Source organism: Maniola hyperantus, chromosome 4 (genome assembly GCF_902806685.2).
Source record: "Maniola hyperantus chromosome 4, iAphHyp1.2, whole genome shotgun sequence".
NCBI lineage: Eukaryota > Metazoa > Arthropoda > Insecta > Lepidoptera > Nymphalidae > Maniola > Maniola hyperantus.
The window spans coordinates 14,806,216-14,828,319 of record NC_048539.1 but is presented as its reverse complement, the minus strand read 5'-3'; the positions used below and the strand labels follow the sequence as shown (position 1 = coordinate 14,828,319).

Here is a 22,104-nt window from a genome sequence, read left to right as displayed (position 1 = left end):
TCATGCCTTACAATGGGTGGTGTGACCTTGTTGCTTAAGGGCGTTTTACACAAGCTACTGCACGGCATGATTCGCAGTCACGATATACAACACACGACACACTGCACCACGACGTGACGTTCATACGTTTTTTCACAAGTGACGATTCCGCAACCGGAATAACGGCAGTTGCGCCTTGTTCACGTAAGCATGCTGATCATATTGTATCCCGAATTAATTTGCTACCTTTTTGCAATTTTGCTTTACTCGTGAAGAAGGAAATGCAAAAAATACTGGATTCATTCACTTAGCTAAGAGAAAGAAAGTGGTGTCGTGAGTCCTGTGGTGCGTCGTCGTCAGCAAGTTCATACTTACTTCTGTTACTTGTACATCTGCTATATTGTCACCGCAAAAAAACTCGTAAAGTCGTAACCACATAGCGACACCGACGACATAGCCAAACAGTCGTCTTCAACGTGATGTGCGGTGTCTTTGAATGAGTAGACGACCTACCTATAGTAGGTACGCGACAGATCGAAATGGCAATCGGGGAGGGAACGCCCCGTACACCCGCACAGCCCCCACGCTAACCCGGTGCGGGCGAGCGCGGTTGAGTTGCGGGTGTGCGGGGCGTGCCACCGTCACATACCCATGGAATTCTCTCCCAGCTGAAATACGTCAGGCGAAATCCTTAAACACCTTCAAAAATCGTTTGAAGAACTATTATTTATCTATGTAAACAGAATTATGTAGTATATTATAGAGATATGTATATAGGTATATATATTTATATATATTTGTGTAATATTAGAATGTACCTACTGTGTATGTAGTCTAATTTATAATAATACCTAGGGCCATTTTCGGCTGCCGCACCAACCCGTGCTTTCGTGATTCCTTTCGTCAAAGGTTGCCTGGAAGAGATCGCTTTAGCGATAAGGCCGCCTTTGCATGCTACATCTATTAGAATAAGATCCTGTATTGTGTTTTTTCAATGTTTACTTTGTGTTGTGTGCAATAAAGTGTCAATAAATAAATAAATAAATAAATACCCCGATTGCTATCTCGATCTATCACTGACTATATATAGGTACGAGTATACCTACAGCGCTCGGAGTCGTTTATCGTGCCGTGCGGCGGCTCGTGCATAACCGCCCTTACGAAGAAACGTTGACACGAGTAGGTAATAGTCCGGATTTGGCCTTTATCTTTTCCCAGGTTTTCCTATGATCCCATTGCAAAGGGAGCTGGGAGTAGGATGTTAGGTGTTTAAAAAGGTCATCTAATTTGAAAACCTTTTTATCCAAACATTTTGGTATCCTTCCAATCGCTCTACGATAAAATATTCCGTCGCAGCATCACGTTTTACTTTAAATATTGAAGTGGAAGTCTGTCTGTTTTCAGTGTAGAACTAGCAACATTCCCGAGTTTGTGAATAGCAGAAAATATGTTACTAACGGAAAATGTGGTCACAATTTAATATTTTATATTATTACCACAGTCAAATATTACTGACCTGTCATTTTATTTATTTAATGAGCTACTATAATATTCAAGGTTCACTGGATATTGGACTTTCGGCGTATAATTAAAATCTTTAATGCAAATACATTCGATGCGAGTAAATTAATATATCATGATCATCAATATCAACCGATAGACGTCCACGGTCCACTGTTGGACATAGGTCTCTTGCAGAAACGCCAAACGCCACATTTTTTTCGATGTTTTAGTTCAATGTTTGAACGAAAAAAATAAGATAATAAAATACAAAGACTTGTACCATTTTATGGACATGGAATGTTACAAACCAATAAACGAACTCTTGGCTAGTAAGGGTCGGGTTATTGATAGCTATTCGAGGTACAAACATTTCCAACTTTCTTTTTGCGTTGTTATCAGACTTTCGGAGATTTATCTATCAAAATAACTTCTTACTGGTTGACAAAAGTCGCTTAAACTCCTTTGTCAAATACCAATATTAGTATTTAGTTATCTAATGGTACAAGCATTAGGTACATCGAACGTAGTAGTACAAACAAACAGACAGTTTGGTATTAAGCTGCTTTACAGAGCTTTATTGCAAATAACAATTGATTAATTGTACTGCAAAGCCAATCTATCTACCAGCTAATCGAGTAATGCCTTTGTGCATAGTGCACACAAAATGGCAATAAATTTATATTAAAATCCATAGATTTACAACAAATGCGAAAGGGTTTAGAGGTTTGTGTGCGTGGAAATTACATAAAATATATCTGTGATTAAAAGATGTTTTCTTATTTACTACATTTTTATTTATTTATTTATTTATTTGCTTACAAAAGGATACTTACAAGGTTTATTACGATTATGGTGTAAACATAAACTCGATTGAGTAAATCCCGTAAAACCCGTAACTTCAGATATCCCGTGAAAACCCTTTGATTTTCCGGATTAAAAGTCATCTTTGAGATGTAAACTCTATGTTGTACCACGTTGTACTTCATCATAATCGGTTAAACGGATGAGCTGTAAAAAAGTGACAGATAGACACACTTTCACATGTAGTAAGTATAGACTTTCTTAAAATCAAAAATTAAATCAATTAAATGTCGCACAAAATTCGCAGCGTGTCGAGGTCAACTACAAATTGCCATCTATCTAAATCAAGTGCAGCGTGAGCTATTCAGTCAGGAATTCAGGATTTCTAAAGAGCTCACTTGTTGGCATTAACCTATTTATTACCAACTAGTAAGTATAATAATTTGGGAACATACTATATTATAGTTGCAGATGTGTAAAAAATAAGCGCATATATTTTAAGACCGCAAAATTACACAAATAGTGAGATATTTCACCCATGGAACTAGGAATCAGCTTAGCTTTTATACTCCATCTTCATAGTCTACATCTTATACCCATGTTAGATGGACTACATTGGGGCTAATTCTGAGCACAACCTAATTTTAGAGTATTCGCATGCTCTTCTTACTAATTTAATATGAAAAGGACAGACACAGTTTGACAGTTTTAAATTTAATTTTTAGATCGTAAAACCCGTGATTTTAGCACGCACTCGCGAACCTACTGTTTAAATTTGTATTGTGCACTAAAATTTAGAGTCTTTAAATGTGAAAGTCATGTTCCGTTCCTTTTTTAGCATTAGTAAAAAGAAAAGGATGCAGATACTCTAAATTTAGTTTAGAGAGAGACTCTCATTCCGAGGCTGGAAGAATGTACAAAGAGACAGCATGAACAACTGTCTTACCTATTGACGCAATTTTTAACAGGGAATAGGGTATTTGTGGTCTACCTTGTAGGTACATATTGAAAAAAACAACATGCTGGATATGCATGTATTGTTGCGAAGTTGATGATGCCCAGCAGTCCCAACACATATTATGTCTGTAAATTGGAAGAAGGAGAGAGAAAAAATTGTGAATAAAATAGAGAATATACCTAACAGTAGATAGAAAACCTAGATTAGAAAATGGTAGACAATGAAGAAGCTGTGGTAGCCCAGTGGTTAGGACGTCCGCCTTCCAATCGGAGGTCGGGGGTTCGATCCCGGGCACGGACCTCTAACTTTTCGGAGTTATGTGCGTTTTTAAGTAATTAAAATATCACTTGCTTTAACGGTGAAGGAAAACATCGTGAGGAAACCTGCATGCCTGAGAGTTCTCCATAATATTCTCAAAGGTGTGTGAAGTCTGCCAATCCGCACTTGGCCAGCGTGGTAGACTATGGCCAAATCCCTTCTCACTCTGAGAGGAGACCCGTGCTCTGTAGTGAGCCGGCGATGGGTTGATCATGATGATGATGATGAGACAATGACGAAAACTGTAAGGTCGTTGCAGACTATACGCAGAAACACCTAATTGATAATTAGTTCCCTTGCGATAGAGATTTTGGCAAAATATAACACAAATAAAATATGCTAAAACTGACTGTTTTTAGAGGTACGGAATGTATTTTATTTATTAATATGAACAAATGAAAAGTGGAGTTAACAAGATCTGTTCGATAGTGCTTTAAACTATTTTCTAATTTTAGAAGTGACCTACTTTGTACTACACAAATTTTGCCGATCAATCTTCCAGCTGTCTCATCCATTCTGCGAGACACGAGCTAAGTAGATTATCCCTAGTTGATACTCCTGAAAGCCTTAAGCCAACCTCTCTGGTGCAGCAAGGCGAATAGACTCACTACGTTGCTCACAAGCTATTAGAGATTGCGGATATAATCTGTATATATGAAATTCAAAGTCCTGACTAACTGACTGACTTATATTTCAACACACAGCTTGAACCGCTGGTCTTAGAGACATGAGTGTAAAGAATAGGTATCCACTAATAACGGGTGTTTCGAAATTCCACCCCTAAGTGGGTTAAATGGGAGTTTAAAATTTATGTGGTGCACGCGGACGAAGCGAGCATCACCTAGTCTTACCAGTACGCGGCAGAAAATGTACATCGGCCTTTAGAATGACATTTCGGCTTTGTAGAGTGTTGTCTCTGTCACTCATACATACCTACTGACATTCTGTCGGTCTCAACGACAGAGACAATACTCTACAAATTCAATCTCCTTCTATAGGTCGATGTACATTATTTTCTGCCTCGTACTGTACCTATCACGTATCTGTCTACTTTACTGACGCGGTTCTTACCAACGACATTGTTTCAGGATCGTCGCCGTCTTGGGAGCAGTTTGTAAGAGAGTCGTTGGTGCAAGCCGCTTGGCCCGTGGCGTTGGTGCCCCCGCCTCGTCGTGCACTGACCGTGGATAGTCAGTAAGTAACCCCTACTACGCTACATTATATCATTACTAGCTGATGCCCGCGACTTTGTTCGCGTCGATTTAGGTTTTTAAAAATCCCATGGGAACTCATTGATCTTCCGGGATGAAAACTAGCCTATGTCCTTCCCCGGGATGCAAGCTATCGCTGTACCAAATTTTGTCAAAATCGGTTGAACGGATGGGCCGTGAAAGGCTAGCAGACAGACAGACACACTTTCGCATTTATAATGAAACCCTAACGCTTTGGATTTCACCTGTTGTTACTAACAGTACCTACCTAAATATCGCAATATTTGAGAAATAAAATGTCTAAAATAAAAACCAAATAAAAGCAATGCAAAAATAACGGGTAACATGTTTACCAACCAGAATAATCACGCCGGGATTTTATGCCCGCCTTTAAATTGTTTGAAGCGAATATTTTACGTATTTTTTGCGTTTGTTAATGTGCTCTTTTTCCCGGGGATAAAATAAAATGTCAGTAAAAAGCTCCCGTCTGTCACCCATAAAACATTATAATGTCAACAATCACCTAATTGTAAAGGAAAAAATTAAACTGAGGACATTTTAGAAATTTTACACAACAATTTTTATGTCCTTATCTAATAAATCCTCCCTTTTTCGGTAGCTTAAATATAGACTAAGTATTTAAAAAAATCTCAATGTTTAGAAGAATATTTAAATTAAGTCGTTCGTTTTAAGTACTTTTTCACCTTTTAATCTAAAACGATCTAGAAAGCTTTGACAAAGAGTTCTCACCGTTCAAAGGGTTTTGTGTTGGATTTGTAAAAGTACCTACCTACCTATAGCTTGGAAAAGGGTCAATGACGGCTGGGCCTTTGGGATTACGTGAACGACTGATGTGCGGATAGTGCAAAACTGCAAACATCACGGGGCTTACATAAAGGGTAACGAGTTCTATCGGACAGTGCCTCATGCTGCATGCATCATTCGTACGAAAACTCAGTTTAAAACTACAGTAGCATTTTAATTTTTTTGCATAACAACATTTTTGGGATATATTTGTAAATCCTATTATATTATGGGTACACGTTTCTCGAACGTACGTTAGTTACACTTACATTTTGACCGACCGAATATGGTAAGCTTTGGTTAGTAGATTTCACACAACAAAGTTGTTAAAATTCGAGCGTCGAAACCATTGACGGTACCTATTATATTACTGTACAACACAATAACGTCAGAGTAAAATGAATTTCAAAAGTCAAAAGTCAAAAAACTTTGAAGCGGCGCGGCTGTATGATGGACGAACTTGAGGTTAGAGTTCATCAAGATGCTAAACCGTTTCAACGCTCGATATCTATTATCTACCATTGCTCTGTTCTGCCAGTGTTCTGGACCCACCTAATTCGAGTCAGAGTGAATAATAATGACTTGGTTGAATTCCGGGAATCCACTGAGTTAAAGTAAATTATTCGAGCGTAGTATTTCAATTTTATTGTCTACACTCCAGCTCCACACATTTAATTAAAACGAGTGTACCGTTGTACCTAAAAGTAATACATTTCTGCTACTCAAGAACAACGCGAGAATATCATTTGTGTTCCATTCATCTAGTGATCTCCATTAAGCTGTGGTAGCATAGTGATTAGGAGGATCGCCTTCCAATCGGAAGTCGAGGGTTCGATCTCGGGCACCTCTAACTTTTCGGAGTTATGTGCGTTTTTAAGTGATTTAAATATTACTTGCTTTAACGGTGAAGGAAAACATCGTGAGGAAACCTGCATGCCTGAGAGTTCTCCACAATGTTCTCAAAGGGGTGTGAAGCCTGTCAAACTGCACTTGGCCAGCGTGGTGGACTATGGCCAAAACCCTTCTCAGTCTGAGAAAAGACACGTGCTCTATAGTGAGCCGGCGATGGGTTGATCATGATGATGATTCATCTAGTGCTATATTTTATGCTTCTTGTTTGCATGGATCACCATATAAATATTAATAGCAACAATGTAAAGTGTAGACTAATATAAATAATATTATAATAGCTGGGTATGTTATACATGTATTAACATAATAGGTTAAGGTAGAAAGGCAGGTATCTCGATTACTTTTAATTAGTTTCTCGTCTGCTTAGCAGTTTGTTTGCAAAACTTAAGCAATTTTAATAAGTCTTCCACCGTGGTGCGATGCTACGCTATAAATTATGTAATTTACCGTCATGTAGAGTTGAAAAATTCAAATGAAAGTCCCAGGTAGGTGAATTACGCACGTACCTATTGTGTTTATGCTTATGCAAAGATACTTAGTGTTTATGCACTTCTCATTTTTGATGCCGGGGCAGTTCGCTAGTAAATATAATAGAAACTAGCTGAACCGTACCGGCTTCGCTCGACTGGAATTTTTAAAAATTCTGTCTTAATAAAAAACGCTCCAAAGTACAGTTTTTTCTTCTTTAAAAAAACCGGCCAAGTGCGAGTCAGACTCGCGCACCGAGGGTTTCGTACTACAGTCGTATTTTGTCGACATTTTGCACGATAAATCAAAAAGTATTATGCAAAATCAAAAACTATTATGCAAAATTAAAATATAAAACTCCGTTTTAGAATGTACAGGTAAAGCCCTTTCATATGATACCCTAACTGGTATAGTTTTTTTTCAAAACAAATTCATGGTTTTTAGATTTTTGCCCTACCTACCTTCCATTTTAGGTCCACCCGAAATACCCTTAAAGTTTTTTTGACAGACACGACAGATGGACAGACAGACAACGGAGTGATCCTATAAGGGTTCCTTTTTCCTTTTGAGGTACGGAGCTCTAAAAAAAGGTATCAACTGTGTTTACAAACTAACATAAATATGCTAGTACGCGGATAAATGAGGGAAATCTGTCTGCCTTAATAGATTGCAAGGGTAAAGTGTAGTCTCGCGCTCGTATGAGGCCCTTCTTACATTACGATACTTACAGACGACTAGTATCCTACGCGAGTCTCGAAGATGAGTCGCTGAGGACTGAGATCTATCTCACATACATTTGTATGGTGATTTGCAGACTTCGCTACCGGTATCCTACGCGCGTCGCGTCTCCTACGAATCTCGGCAAAATGACGGCGGATCAGCAGTTTGACATTAAAGTTCAAGAATTCTTTATTTTTAGTAGCATCGATTCTCTTGTACACAATCTCTAAATTAAACTAAATTAACAAGGTCTAAATCTAGTGCTATCCTTTTCCGCAAGCAACATTATGAAAGGGATAGCAATAGATTTGACATATCATTTTAGTTTAGTTTAGAGATTGCGGAGCGTCCTTGCGGAAAAGGATAGCACTAGATTTAGACCTTGTTAATTTGGTTTAATTTAGAGATTGTGTACAAGAGAAAGCTACGAAACTCGAATAGCGAACATGTATTCTACTGGCATGCGACTGCGGTATCGTCTCTTGCGAGTATCGCAATGTATGAAGGGCCTAACTGTACAGTGCACACCTGTGACCTGTACCTCGTAGATATATCAGGCACTAGACGAGAAATCCCTCATTTCACAAATTCTCTCAGGGATTATATCCCTCATAAAATGTTTTGACTCAACCTTCCATGTTATTAACTACTATGTATTTACCAGGATATCACTACCCATAATATAAATGCGAAAGTGTGTTTGTTCGTTGGTTTATTGGTTTGTTGGTTTGTTCTTCAATCACGTCGCAACGGAGTAACATTTCGACTAGAGTTAAATGTCACGATTGGGTTAGCACAAATCTTGTTAGAATATTTTGAATGCGCTTTTACCTGTTATCGTAATTTGACAGATTATGGTACCTACTTACCTTATTAAAAACCTATATCTCAGTACCGTGCACAAAAGTTATTTTCGATAGCTCTACATTTTTCGCAACAAAAAAGAGTACCGTACCTAATAGGATGGTAGGCTTGTCGCTTATGCACACATTGCCTGAACATCCAATACGCGTGTACAATCACGACATGTACAGGGGATAGGGTTGCCAGTACTCATACAAAGCCAGGATTTTCCCATTTTGAAAAATATTTCTCTTACTTTCTTCTCTAAACCTGGTACCTAGATATCAGTATTTAGTAGATATTCTCAAATTAAAAAAATGGCAATCAGTGGGGTTTGCTAACAGAGTTAAAAGTTAAAACTATAAAGTAAGTATTTTTTGGATTTTCAAATGAATTGTAGTATCATAAAGTTTTAATTTCATAATTTATAGATTAAAACTATTAAATAAATAAAAAATATTCTTTTACATTAATAATTAACATTTTAGTTTAGTTTTTAAAGCAATCGGCGCGCCGAGCACTGTTAAAACATTAGCATGTCGGTGATGGGACTTTACTTCGAAAAGCTTTTTATTTGCCCTACTATCTATCAGCTTTTTACTGTGGACTTAGGTTTTTAAAAATCCTTGGAAACTTAAAGATTCCATTCCATTTCCATCCTTCCATTCCAGAAATTGATTAATTTCATTATACACAATAAATCAAAAGCTTAATTTGCTATATTCCGCCGAAACCGGTCGAATCTGTATTGTGCATGCGAGCATGCGACATGCACCACCCGCCCTCCCACTGCTAAACATGCAGGAAAAAGCAGAGACAAGGCAAGCAGTACGCACCACCACCACGCAGCACCACCCAAATTCCAAAACACACTCGACGCCCCGACACCGTAGCATCCTCAGGAGATGTAGACCTTACAATCCACAATCCAAATTGATTTCATTACTTTTTTGAGAGGTCTTTTCTCAGGTAGTAACTTTCGTTGAGTTCAGTTGGGTTGAGTCAAGTATTTGAGACGCAAAAAAAGAAACATGACAATAAAACAAATAAACCCAGTTAAAATTGAAAAATTTATCGTCTCATGCTCAGTGCAATACTTATTTTATACTACAAATTGAGTACCTATACCTAACATGTGACTATTGATGTCTAGAGAAAACTTGCATCCAATTCGTAATGGTAAAAGCTGGTAGCTCAGGTACTACATTGGTATCAGTTTATGTCTGTACAGGTAGGTAGGTACTATGTAGGTATTGATCAAAATACTCTGATGCGTTGCTAATCCTATCTACGGCTAGGAAATGAAGTGTCACACTGGCACGATCGGGCGACATGACCGGCGGGCGGCGCTTACCGTTCCGTTGACAATGGTTGGCAAATACCCTCGCTACGTCCGTCGATAGCGTGAAATTGACTTGCCAAAGGAACTGTGACATGACGGGCTTTCACTGGTAGGGTAGAGTTAATTACTGTAGTGCATAACTAGCTTTTGACAGAAGATTTTTGAAACCGGGACTAGTTCACTCGGCCGTGATTTCGTCAATTTTGGAAATAAGGGCCATCGTCCACGGCGATTTGTAGCGATACAGTCGCGTCTATCATGAACGCCAGTAAGTAGTCTACGTGCCGCTACTGTATCGCGACCTGTGTATTGCTAATTTATCACTATAAAAAGTCGCCGTGGGCGATGACATTAAGTGTAGTGATAGCAGGCCCGGCCGAGAGAAATATACTTACTTATCTACGATGGAGGCGCGCCCTTCCGAGGGCTCACACGTAAGTCTTATCTCACAAGAGAAAGAGATATAAAAGGCTAGCCTAACTAGCGCGGACGAAGTCGCGCGGAATTAGGTTTTTTAAAATCCCATGGGAACTCTTGGATTTTCCGGGATAAAAAGTGGCCTACGTCTATACCCATGCAAAACATCACGTCAATCCGTTGCACCGTTGCGACGTGATTGAAGGACAAACCAACAAACAAATACACTTTCGCATTTATAATAAGGGTACTGATAAGAGTTTTCGCGATAGATAGAGAGTACTATATTTTAGGCAGCAGTGATGTGCGAGTTGAATTGCACTTTACTGTGCCAGCCCGTAACAAGAATCGCTATTTATTTAAACGTCTTTGCACAGTGAGCCTTCCGAACCTGTAAGATACTATTGATTATTCTATGGTGTTTGGTCGACGAATTTTTGTCCCCCGCGGTCAGTGGTTCTTCGACGCATGTCTCCGATTATAATGGATTCAGAGTTTGGTTCAATTATGAAAGTTCTGATCTGATCGGCAAAATTGTCGGCTTAGTGAATTGGTGCCTGAAGGTTTACTTATTCATAGGAATCCGTCGTTGCCTATTAACTATGCATAACATGGAACTAGAAATCAGCTTAGCTAGTGGTGCATAATTAACACTCATCATCATCGCGTGCCTTCTTCAAAACGAAGTTTGGAGGTCATCATGCGAAAAACTTCTCTATTTAATTAATAATAATTAACACTAAATTACTAATAATAATTGACAACTAATTAACAAACTAAACAATTACTTAGATACTATTAGAACCTATACATATATAGTTCTAGCGTGTGCCAATAATTAATAAAAACTGATTGTCGTTACGTATTGATTTTGCATAATATACCAATCAATTTGTTAACTTTGACCAAATTCCCGTAGACTAATTGCTTTAGTTTGCTTGAACACTTTCATATGTACCATTTATTTTTTCCAAAGTTTGATAAAATAAACTTTAAATCTATAAATATAAAAGGGAAAGCTGACTGACTGACTGATCTATCAACGTACCTACAGCTCAAACCATTGGGCGAATCGAGCTGAAATTTAGCATGCAGATAGCTATTATGACTTTCGATTAGGATTTTTGAAAATTCAACCTACAGGAGTAAAATAGGGGTCTAAAATTTGTGTAGTCCACGCGAACAAAAACGCGGGAATAAGCTAGTTATATACAAAAATAAGCTTTGACCTGTTCTTAAAAATGAAATTGGGTATTACCTATACACAATTAACATACTAAAGTTCAGTATTTAATCAAAATTTTGAGAAGATTGTACCTACCAAACTGATTTACTTAATATCGTCACTATTGTTGAATCTTTTCTTAGAAAATAGAGATAGAACTGAAGGTAGGTATTCATAATACTTATTTTAGAAATCAATATAAGTAACAGTCATACTGACCAATTCATATCGGACGCCGCGCCGTGAAAAAACGTGTTCCGAGAAGTTGATATTGCATTCTCGTCTATCCAATATTAATAGAAGCAAAAACAGTTTCTGCTCATAACCAGAGCTATAGTCTCCATGTTCGATAACGAAACATTCATTTCATTAATTCTTTCATGAACAATTAGTTGGCAATATTCGAGGAAATGAATACTTATTATTGCATTTGTGAAAACATAAAGTGGAATCATTTTATTGTTTTACCATTTTGAAAGCTCGCTCATGAATAAAAATGAATCTTTTCACGAGAAAAATTTTGTAAATTCAGTACTTTTATTCTTTTTTATAATTGATTTATTGGTTTGTCCTTCAATCACGCCGCAACGGAGCAACTTATCGATCTGATTTTTTACATGGATATAGTTACAGATCTAGAGAGTGATATAGGCTACTTTTTATCCCGTAAAATAAAAGAGTTCCCAAAGGATATTTAAAAACCAAAAACCTCGCGGAAAGTCGCGGGCTAGTTACTTACACAATATTGACCTCCCTGGCGCAATGGTAAGCGATGTGGTCTTATTAGTGGGAGGTCCCGGGTTCGATTCCTGGCAGGGATTTGGAATTTTATAATTTCTAAATTTCTGGTCTGGTCTGGTGGGAGGCCTCGGCCGTGGCTAGTTACCACCCTACCGGCAAAGCCGTGCCGCCAAAAAATTTAGCGTTCCGGTACGATGCCGTGTAGAAAACAAAGGTGTATGGGTTTAATAAAAACTGCCATACTCCGTCCAGGTTAGCCCGCTCCCACCTTAGACTGCATCGCCACTTACCATCAGGTGAGATTGCAGTCAAGGGCTAACTTGTATCTGAATAAATAAAAAAAATTTTTTTTTAAAGAAAGGCCCTAACTTTATGTTATGTAATATATAAACATCAGTTGAGCAAAGGAATAAAGTATCTCGGATCTTCTTATAGTCGCTTAACAATTTCAGCTATTTACTTAGAAAGATAAACTAGAACCTTTATTAAAGACTAATATTTATACACTTCGCGTCTCAAAGTTTTAAAGACTTCTCCAAGCTCTCTGAGGGTAAATCACCACTCGGAAATATTGTTCAAAACCTCCTTATGAGTATTTTATCATCCTTGGCAGTTGTGATGTAGGCACGTTTATGTATCTACCTAAGATATTATGTGAGAATAAAATTACCAGCCTTCTCTACGTAAAGGAGACTACACACAAAGCCGGATACGAGATAGCATCTATACGTTTACGTTAGCTTGGTTTTGCAACAATGATGTAAATATGTATAATGTAAACGGTGGGTACATACCTACCACGATAGCATCAAACCCCTTTATAGTTGGGTCATTATGAACGTGTGAAGTGGGTCATAAATTATTACGATCTTAACCCAGTGAGAATGCCGTAGAAGTCGTTATCAATTATCAGATGCCGTTTGGACGCAGGTAGTTGGTAGTTAATTTTCTATCAAAAATTGTCGATAGTCGATAACAGGTTAAAAAGAGGACTTTTTAACCTGTTATCGACTATCGACAATTTTTTACTGCTACAGACAATGCCAGATTATCATGTTTCAGCGCCTTAAGCCCTGTAAGTGCGAGCGAGAGGTCTGATAAAAATGATTTATGACCCAGTTCACACGTTTGTAATGGCCCAACTATTATGTGAATACCTGCCGCAAGAAGTAAAGAAAAACAATGATAGAGCCTGGATAGAGCATAACCGCACAAAAATATAGGACAGTTGTTATTTTTATTCAATACTAGCTGCCCCGGCGAACTTCGTATCGCCTAAAAGTCGATTCTTTTTCAGGCAATTTTTTAATTTTTTCTTTCCATAAGAACCATCCTCGTACTTCAAGGAATATTATAAAAAAAGAATTGGCGAAATCGGTTCAGCTGTTCAGCAGGATTTGGATTTGCGATCAGTAACACATTTAGCGATTCATTTTTATATATAGAAAGAAGATTGAATCGTTTGAAGAATTCAATTATTTATTGAATTTAAAAATTGAATATATAAAAGCAATTGGATATCTCAACAAAGAATTCCGTGTTACAACAGCGGCCGCTTGAGACGAATGATAAGGTTTCATCATATTTATTCGAAACCATAGAATCTGATTAGTAAGCGGAGTTATATTGCCGGAAAGTAAAATACTTGGGAGAAAATTACGAGGTATTAAAGTTTAGTGGCTTAGACTTTTAAGGTCGATCGTCCTCGAAGACGAGACAACGAGTCTCCATTGGGAAAACAATAAGCCTCAAATGATTTTATTTCATAAATTATTTTCGTCAAGGGAGCTTTATTACTTGAGCCATAAGTTCAACTCGAAAGGTAGATGTGTTAATTTTATATCGTTTCATACGTTGAATATATGGATTCCGTACAGTAAAATAAGGAATTTGGACAATTTCATGCAGTCCGTCTCTCCGTCTATCCATAGACCATACGTGTGTTGCAGACTTCATTTTAATCAGGAACTATTATAAAGCCGTAAAATTGAATTTAGGTAGAGTTATATTATTATTATTATTAACTGCTACATAGATGTTTATACTAATTAATTTTGAAAAAAGGATTTTTCATGGTACCGTCTGAGCATGTAAAGTGAGAATCAAAAAAATTCCCTCGAGTGCGACCTGTGCCCTGTTTATCAAACATTACAAGTCTACAAGCTACAAGTTACAAGTTACAAGAACTTTTTTACAAACTCTTGTAAATTATGTTTATCAAATAATTTCACAAGACTTGTAGGATTTTACAAGACTTGTAGAACTTGTATTTTTATTTATAACACTTTATTTTTGCTAAATTGCAAAATAATTTTTCAACCGTAATAAATGACGATAAAATAGAAATTACGGTACCATAACTAGTCAAGTTATTGTTAAAAATAATTTTATTTTTCAAATAATTTAATTTTGTGTTGAATAACCTATTTGTAAAACCTGTTGCTTCTTATTTTATTTACCTATCTACTTTTATTTATTCTATTTCGGTACACCAACAGAAAGTACCGACACAAAAAGTTTAAATTAAAAATATTACATTCTTTTTCATGAATTAAGGTTAGACTTAAAATTTGAAAAAAAGGATAGACTTTCTAAAAATTTCGCTATTCGAATTACACTGCAAAAAATGGCGAAATCTGATTCGAAAGTTACAATTATTCTTCAATTAAGTAATTCGTGACAAAAAAGATATTTTATTTGGCGCATTTACTGATAAATTATCTAAAGACCAAAAAATAGCAGAGTGGAAAGAGATACTATTGCTATGTCAGTCGCTTGGACTTGTATCTGCCGAAAAAGATTATGCCAGCATACTCGTATGTACATGAGACACGTTTTGGTCAAATTTAAAAAGAGCAGCATTGATAAGTTTAATAAAATTACACCTTTGAATTATTTTATAGTTATTTTACCTATTTACTACTAGGTACTAGATAATTTAATTATTCTTTTATACAATATCATACTTGCATACAACTTGTAAAATAAATTAAGAGTCAACGGAGGCTCTCCAACTTTTTCGTTACAAGTTACAAGCTACAAGTTACAAAGGCATTTTTGATGAACAAAACCACAAATACAAGTGTGAAAAACACATGTATTACAAGTGATATTACTCGTAGCTTGTAGTTTACAAGTGTAGTTTTGATAAACGCATTCTTGTAAAAATGCAAAAATTTACAAGAGAAACGCTTGTAATACAAGACTTGTAACGTTTGATAAACAGGGGACTGGTTAAATAAAAACTTATGAAGTTTTTACAACAAGAACACTACTGATTTCAGGCTTTTGTCAGGCTACAATGTACATAACACGATTAAAATGATAAAGAACATAGGCATGGGAATACCTGAATGTTTTAGGAAGTGTCTAGAAATGTGACCTATGCAAAACTTAGTAATTTAATTAGTTAGTTTTTTATACAAAATTAGTTTGTAAGACTTTATCGTAGATTAAATTATTAAATTAATAAATTATTATTTGATTAAATTCATATCCGGTGTTGGTTATAATGACAAAACATTACCAGAGTTGCCACTCTAGAAAAAGTCACCTTTAAAATAGGTATTTCGTTATTATTAAGTAATAATTAAAACTGTTTATAAATCAATGCTTACAAACTATATTTATTATTGTGCTAACTATTACCCGCAGCTTCGCCCCCACGTGGCTCAAGGAAAGAATAATTATTGAGGGTTTGTTACAACAATTTTTGATGTAATAGTTGGTTTGTAATGGTTGGTTAATGGGAACAGTTTATTTGTCTGCGCTTAAACTGGCTTTACGGCTCTAGGCTCTAGTGTAACTATACTCATGCAAAAATTACATCAATCCGTAGTTCCGTTTCGCATTTATAATATTATGGTTAGGTATATTCCGTAAATACATCAACGTAATTTTACCAGAACATCTCTACACAATGTCCGATACAAAACTATAGTGCATACCTAGACTTGTTAGATACCAAACCATCGCACTTACATACGCGCTTATTTACAGTAGGTACGCTGCAGAAAATAATGTACATCAAACTTTAGAATGAGATTTCGGTTTTGGAGAGCGTTTTTTCTATCACTCATACCTATGTGACGTTTTGTCAGTCTTAACGACAGAGGCGATGCTCTACAAAACCGCTACCTCTTTCTAAAGGTCGATGTACATTATTTTGTGCCGCGTAGGTACTGTATATTAGTGTTGAGTTTACTGGACGTCTAAAAAGTTGAATATTTTCTTTTCTTTATACTCATAGAGCATTATCCAAGAGCTATTAAACAACTTATAATATATTGTAAGTCGTAATTAAAATAAAATTAATGGCAACACTTATTGCCATTGCCATCTTGACAAAGTCGTGACAAGTATTTATAATCGCTGTTGTTTTAAATGAGGGTTTATATTAAAAGCAGAATAAATGAAAAAGGTTTTATATCTGATTTTTAATAGAAGAATAAAAACTTTTGATTTTTAATAGATTATTGGAATGTCATCTGAACATAGAGATAGCATATGCATCTGAATGAGATAAAACCTTAAAGGATAAAACATGGTAAAAATTGGGTTAAAAGGAATTTATACTTACAAATTAAATTACAACTTCAAGACTTGTATTTCAGTTGTATTCGCAGTTATTTCCCAGTTTCTAGTTTATCTTTAATCACAAGCTTCCTCTCTGGCCTAAATCTACTCGTGTGTTTTAGCTCTATCAAAATATGAGAGCCTTGCTTGGTTGCATATTGCCTTTCTAGAAGAGGTAGTTACCAACTATCCGTGATTCATAGGGATCTTGGTTCGATTGTCAAATCAGAACTGTTTACGTGATAACAACTAAACTATAATCACAGACTAGTACATCATGTTAAATACTGAAAGAGATCTTTTATAGACAATGCTAATGCCAATGGCATATAAAGGACTATTGTTTAGTAGGTAAGTATCTTAGCTGTGTTCGTTTGCTACTCTTTGTGCGCATGCGCGTGATTCGTGCATTTGCAGTTGCAAATGTCACTTGTCAAAGTCTCTGACTCACGAATTGGGCACACAACTCTTAAGTGTTTTTACTTGATAATATTAATGCATCAATTTTTCATATACTACCAACCAAAGAGTATGTAACCACTACGTTACTTTCATAATCTCAAAATATAAAAATATTAATATCTTTTTTTGGATGAATCCTGAAATGAAAAATCTTGGTGATTATGTTTAAGAAATGGACCCCCTGTGGTATTAATATTTTTTCCTACATAGACGCATTCAAGGTAAAATTTTGTATGAACTTTGCCGATATCCCGTCCTGTCTGCTGCGTTGTGACCACGACTCATGCAACTAGGTCGAAATATCGAGAATTCAAAATCATCATTTTAATCGTTGTATGTACCCGTCATTTACCTACATTATAATAAGAACCCTAACATAAGCGTTTTTTGTATCGTTCTTGACCAGTTTTTTGACGAGCACGACGGTATTTTTCAAAATTTTTATGTTGCAAAGTGAAGTGAGAAGTAAATGAAAATTGGGGTAGGTATGAGGCGGGGGGACACCCCGCACACCTGCACGTCACCCCCGTTCACCCGCACTGGTTTAGCGCGTGGGCTGTGTGGGTGTGCGGGGCGTTCCCCCCCGATTGCTATCTAGACCTGACGCGTACTATGCGTACTCGTAGAATAGCATGTAGATAGGTAGTAATTAGCTCAATCCAGAAATTACACGGGAACAGAATAGAGCAAAATGAGATGTAATTGGTAAGAGGAAAAGTAATAGGACCTCTTAACTACCTCTAGTCACGTAACCAGAGCGCCTTTGTTAAATTACATGGAAAAATACAAGACTAACTATTCTATAAAAACAGCAGGACGTTTCTGCAAAAGAGTTGTTAATTAAAGAAGAGTTCTTTTAATATTTTTTTCCATTTTTAGGGTTCCACAATTAATCCTACAGAGAAAAAAAGGATATTATAGGATCAGTTTGTTGTCTATCAAGACCACCGAGTAGACCACCCATCAAGGGAATCAAAATCTATAGTGTAGCTACTTCCTGTTGAACTAGAATCATGAAATTTGACAGTTAGAAATATCTCAAAGCACAGGCAAAGAGGAAAATCTGATATCCATGAATTTGTGTTAACATCCCAAAAAAATTAAAAAGTGTTATTTCTTCTACGATGCAGATGGTACCAACGAAACCCTTCATTTGTGAGTCTGACTCGCACTTTACTGGTTTTTATCTGTTGATAAGTAAGCCCTTGACTGCGATCTCTCCTGGTGGTAAGTGATTATGCAGTCTCAAATAAAAACGGACAACGGGCTAATCTGGAAGTGGAATGTCAGATTTGCTTGAACTATAGATAGACACCCCTAATCAGTGACATTGTAGCGTCTTATTCCAGCTTTGGCGGTAGGGTGGTATTTAGCCACAGCTGCAGCGTCCCACGGCCCACCAGACCAACTGAGTGAATGTTGATAATAATAAGTATAAAATTCCAATTTGACTCAGCCGAAAATTTAACCTGGGGCTCCCACTAATTAATTAAATATCTTCATTGAACAAAAAATTTTACATATTGAGATTCCTACATTTTTTATTTATTTATTCAGATACAAGTTAGCCCTTGACTGCAGTCTCACCTGGTGGTAAGTGATGATGCAGTCTAAGATGGAGGCGGGCTAACCTGGGATAGGTATGGCAGGTTATATTAAACCCACACCCCTTCGGCTTCTACACGGCATCGTACCGGAACGCTAAATCGCTTGGCGGCACGGCTTTGCCGGTAGGGTGGTAACTAACAACGGTCGAAGTCTTCCACCAGAAAACTACACCATATATTATACTGGGGAAAACTGTATTACGAGCACTAATAAGATTGCAGCGCTCACTATTGTAGTGATAGAGAGGTCGATTGACATTTAAAACTCCCCAGTTCAGCATGAATAAACGCGATATATCACCACGATGTCGGTAATTCAGTTTTATTTGTTAATTAATATTCGCGCCCGCAGAGATTGTCCCGTCTATCCGTCCATATTATAATAATGATATCATTAATATGCATTTCCACATTACCAGCCTTTGTGAATATATATATAAGCTCATTAGAGCCACCCGGCACCCAATCAGCACCACCTCGTCGTTTGGCATCGTAACTACAGGTGGTTCGTGGGTGAACGCCAAGTTATCATCAGTGAACCTCGCGTGGTCCGTTACGAGTCATATGGTTAACGAGTGGACATCGCATGGTCTACAAATTTTCGGTCTGTCAGCGATTGACACTATGCCTACACGTGTGTTTCATTATATCAAATTTTACAAACCGTTAATTGGCTCTCAGTGCTGCAAAAACTGCAACAAAAAATCACTCGCGGGCAGCGCGTGGACCACTCGGGAACCGTGCGTTGGCAATGAGCAATCAACGCAAGGCAAGCATGCGAGCACTCTCCATCAGACACTTGAGAGTGAGGCGATCCGCTGACGCTACGGAGTTGATTTAGTGAGCATATTATGTCCATAGAAGTCTATACTTATAAAGAATACTAACCGCACAAGTCGAGGCGGTATAGGTCAGGCTGAGCCATGACTTTATTGTTAGATTATATTTTCAGTAATTGTAATTTGAAAAGATACCAAATAAGATAAAAAAAGAGTTGTCATGTTGTATAAAAAATCGAAATTTTTAAATATTTTATCAACAGCTAAACTAACAAACAAAACAACTAACAAACAAACAAATAAAACAACTAAACTAACAAAAAAGCCAGCTAAATAAATGTTATTTCAGAAATTCGCAGTATTTGTACTTGTTTTAGTAATTTTCAGGAAAACTGAAAGCTACGTAACACTGCACATACGTGAACTTAAGGTTGGCAACTGGTAATACCATTCTGTATTTGCTGTAATGTACGTTGGAAAACACCTAAATATTCGTAATCTACACTAAAATGCTTTACATAGAACTCCCAGATTCCGCTTACTAACAGTAATCTACTTATAAATTTTTCATACCGTTACATTAACAGTTAGTAATAAACTCTTAATTTAACACTTAAAAGAATCGTTGATATTCAAAGATATAAAGATGAAAATTCTAACCAAAATTTAATCTATTTACATGCCAAATTTCAGCCCGATCCGTCCAGTAGTTTGAGCTGTGCGTTGATAGATCACTCAGTCAGACAGTTAGTCTTTGTTTTATATAGTTAGATGATGTAAGATGTATGAATAATTCTATATAACCGTATATTTAACAAAAATTTTAGGTAGGTAACAGCCAAGTTCTTAGTATATATTTTGCAAAGATCTTAACTTCATTTTCCTTCAGGCCATTGCCTCGGGTAAAGATTTAAAACTTTTGGAGCCACGACCTCAAAACAGATTAAAACGGACTATCAAAATATAATTTGTTGACAAAACCGATTAACTTTAAGCTTCTGCGCGACCTCTTTGTTTACTTATAATCTTAAAATAACTTTTAAAACTCTCTCTGAAAAGCAGTAGATAAAATCTAGCTTCATCGATCGATCGTAAGACAAATAGACGATATTATCTGTCCAGCATTTGTCCAGTTCAACTTTAGAAGGAATTATACTATACACGCTGAAATTTTGATGGTTGTTTTCTCGAAGCGAAATGTTTTTGTCGTGGTATTACAATCGATTTATAAATATAAAAAAATATTAGAGTCAAAAATGTCAAATTTACAATCGAGAAAAACAAAAATCGAATGAGACCTCGAACCAATAGTGATACCGCGTGCGTGCAGGCTAATTTATGTCGTATTGGCAGCGCGGTTCGAGTGGATGTACCTACATGCTATTCACGTTACTTCTAGGGCGTTACTATTGTTTCTCACACTTTCAAAATTTCAAAACCAAAACATTTTTATTTTTTAAGTTTAACTCAAAATTTGGGGAATTCTACTGAGGGCAAATCGTTCTGCCGCGGGAAGACAACCACAAAAATTTCAGCGTGTATAATACAAAATTTAATTTTATCACTAGATGCTGCCCGCACCTTCACTGTCAGGTTTTTTGAAATCTTGTAGGAACTTATTAATTATCTGGGATGAAAAGTACTTATCCTACGTCCGTCTCCAGGATGCAAACTATATTTGTACCAAATAGATGATGTCGACGACTTCATCCAAGTGGATATAAGTTTTTAAAAAACCTGTAGGAACTCTTTAATTTTCCGAGGCAAGAAGTAGCCTATAGTCCGCCCTAGATATATATAAGTAATTTATAAGTCTATGTATGTAAGCTAAATTCCGTCAAAATTTACCGTAAAAAGAAAGTTGGAAGACAGACAAACATTTTCGCATTTATAATATTAGGATGGATATATACAATGATTGTATGAGATCGCGCGCACTGCGGTGCGGCGAGTTGCGATGCGTTTTTGAATTCGTAAATTAGAATTTAAATCTATTGAAATGCCGTGCGGAATTAATTTCCGAGTGCTCGCGCTTCTATCTAGTTCTATAGTTCACAGATTTTGCGGAAAAAAACGTACGGAAATTTACCGTGGTGCGCGCTAGCTCTAATTTGTATTTCATATGCACAAAACCACCCGTTTGACATCTGCGAACCGACTGATATCTGCGATAATGATCATTCTGCGTGCATTGATAATGCTGAAGGAGAGCGCAGATCTAGTGTAAAATAATCCAATATTTTACATAATAGCGTCAAATACTAAAGCTAGTTTAAATTCGAAAGGTCGGTGGTTCAAACCCGACCCGTTAAAGAATTGTTATACCTTAGTTTACGCTTAGTTGGAGAGGAAATGGGAATATTAATAATGGGAAATGGGAATATAAACATGGCTAAAATATGTACCCAAAGGAAATTGTATCAGGAATGTAGAGTTGAA

General features: G+C 36.7%; 1 protein-coding gene across 2 annotated transcripts in view; it reads left to right on the top strand.

Moving 5' to 3' along the window:
* The window catches only part of LOC117997286 (GTPase-activating Rap/Ran-GAP domain-like protein 3), a 188,934-nt gene that overhangs the window by 57,800 nt on the left and 109,030 nt on the right, over nucleotides 1-22,104 (top strand). Inside the window, exon 3 of one of the 2 annotated variants that reach the window (XM_069509918.1) lies at nucleotides 4,648-4,753. In XM_069509918.1, the coding sequence (XP_069366019.1) occupies nucleotides 4,648-4,753 (106 nt within the window). Of the gene's footprint in view, nucleotides 1-4,647; nucleotides 4,754-22,104 lie in introns of those variants that run through there. The other variant, XM_069509920.1, reaches the window with a different exon arrangement.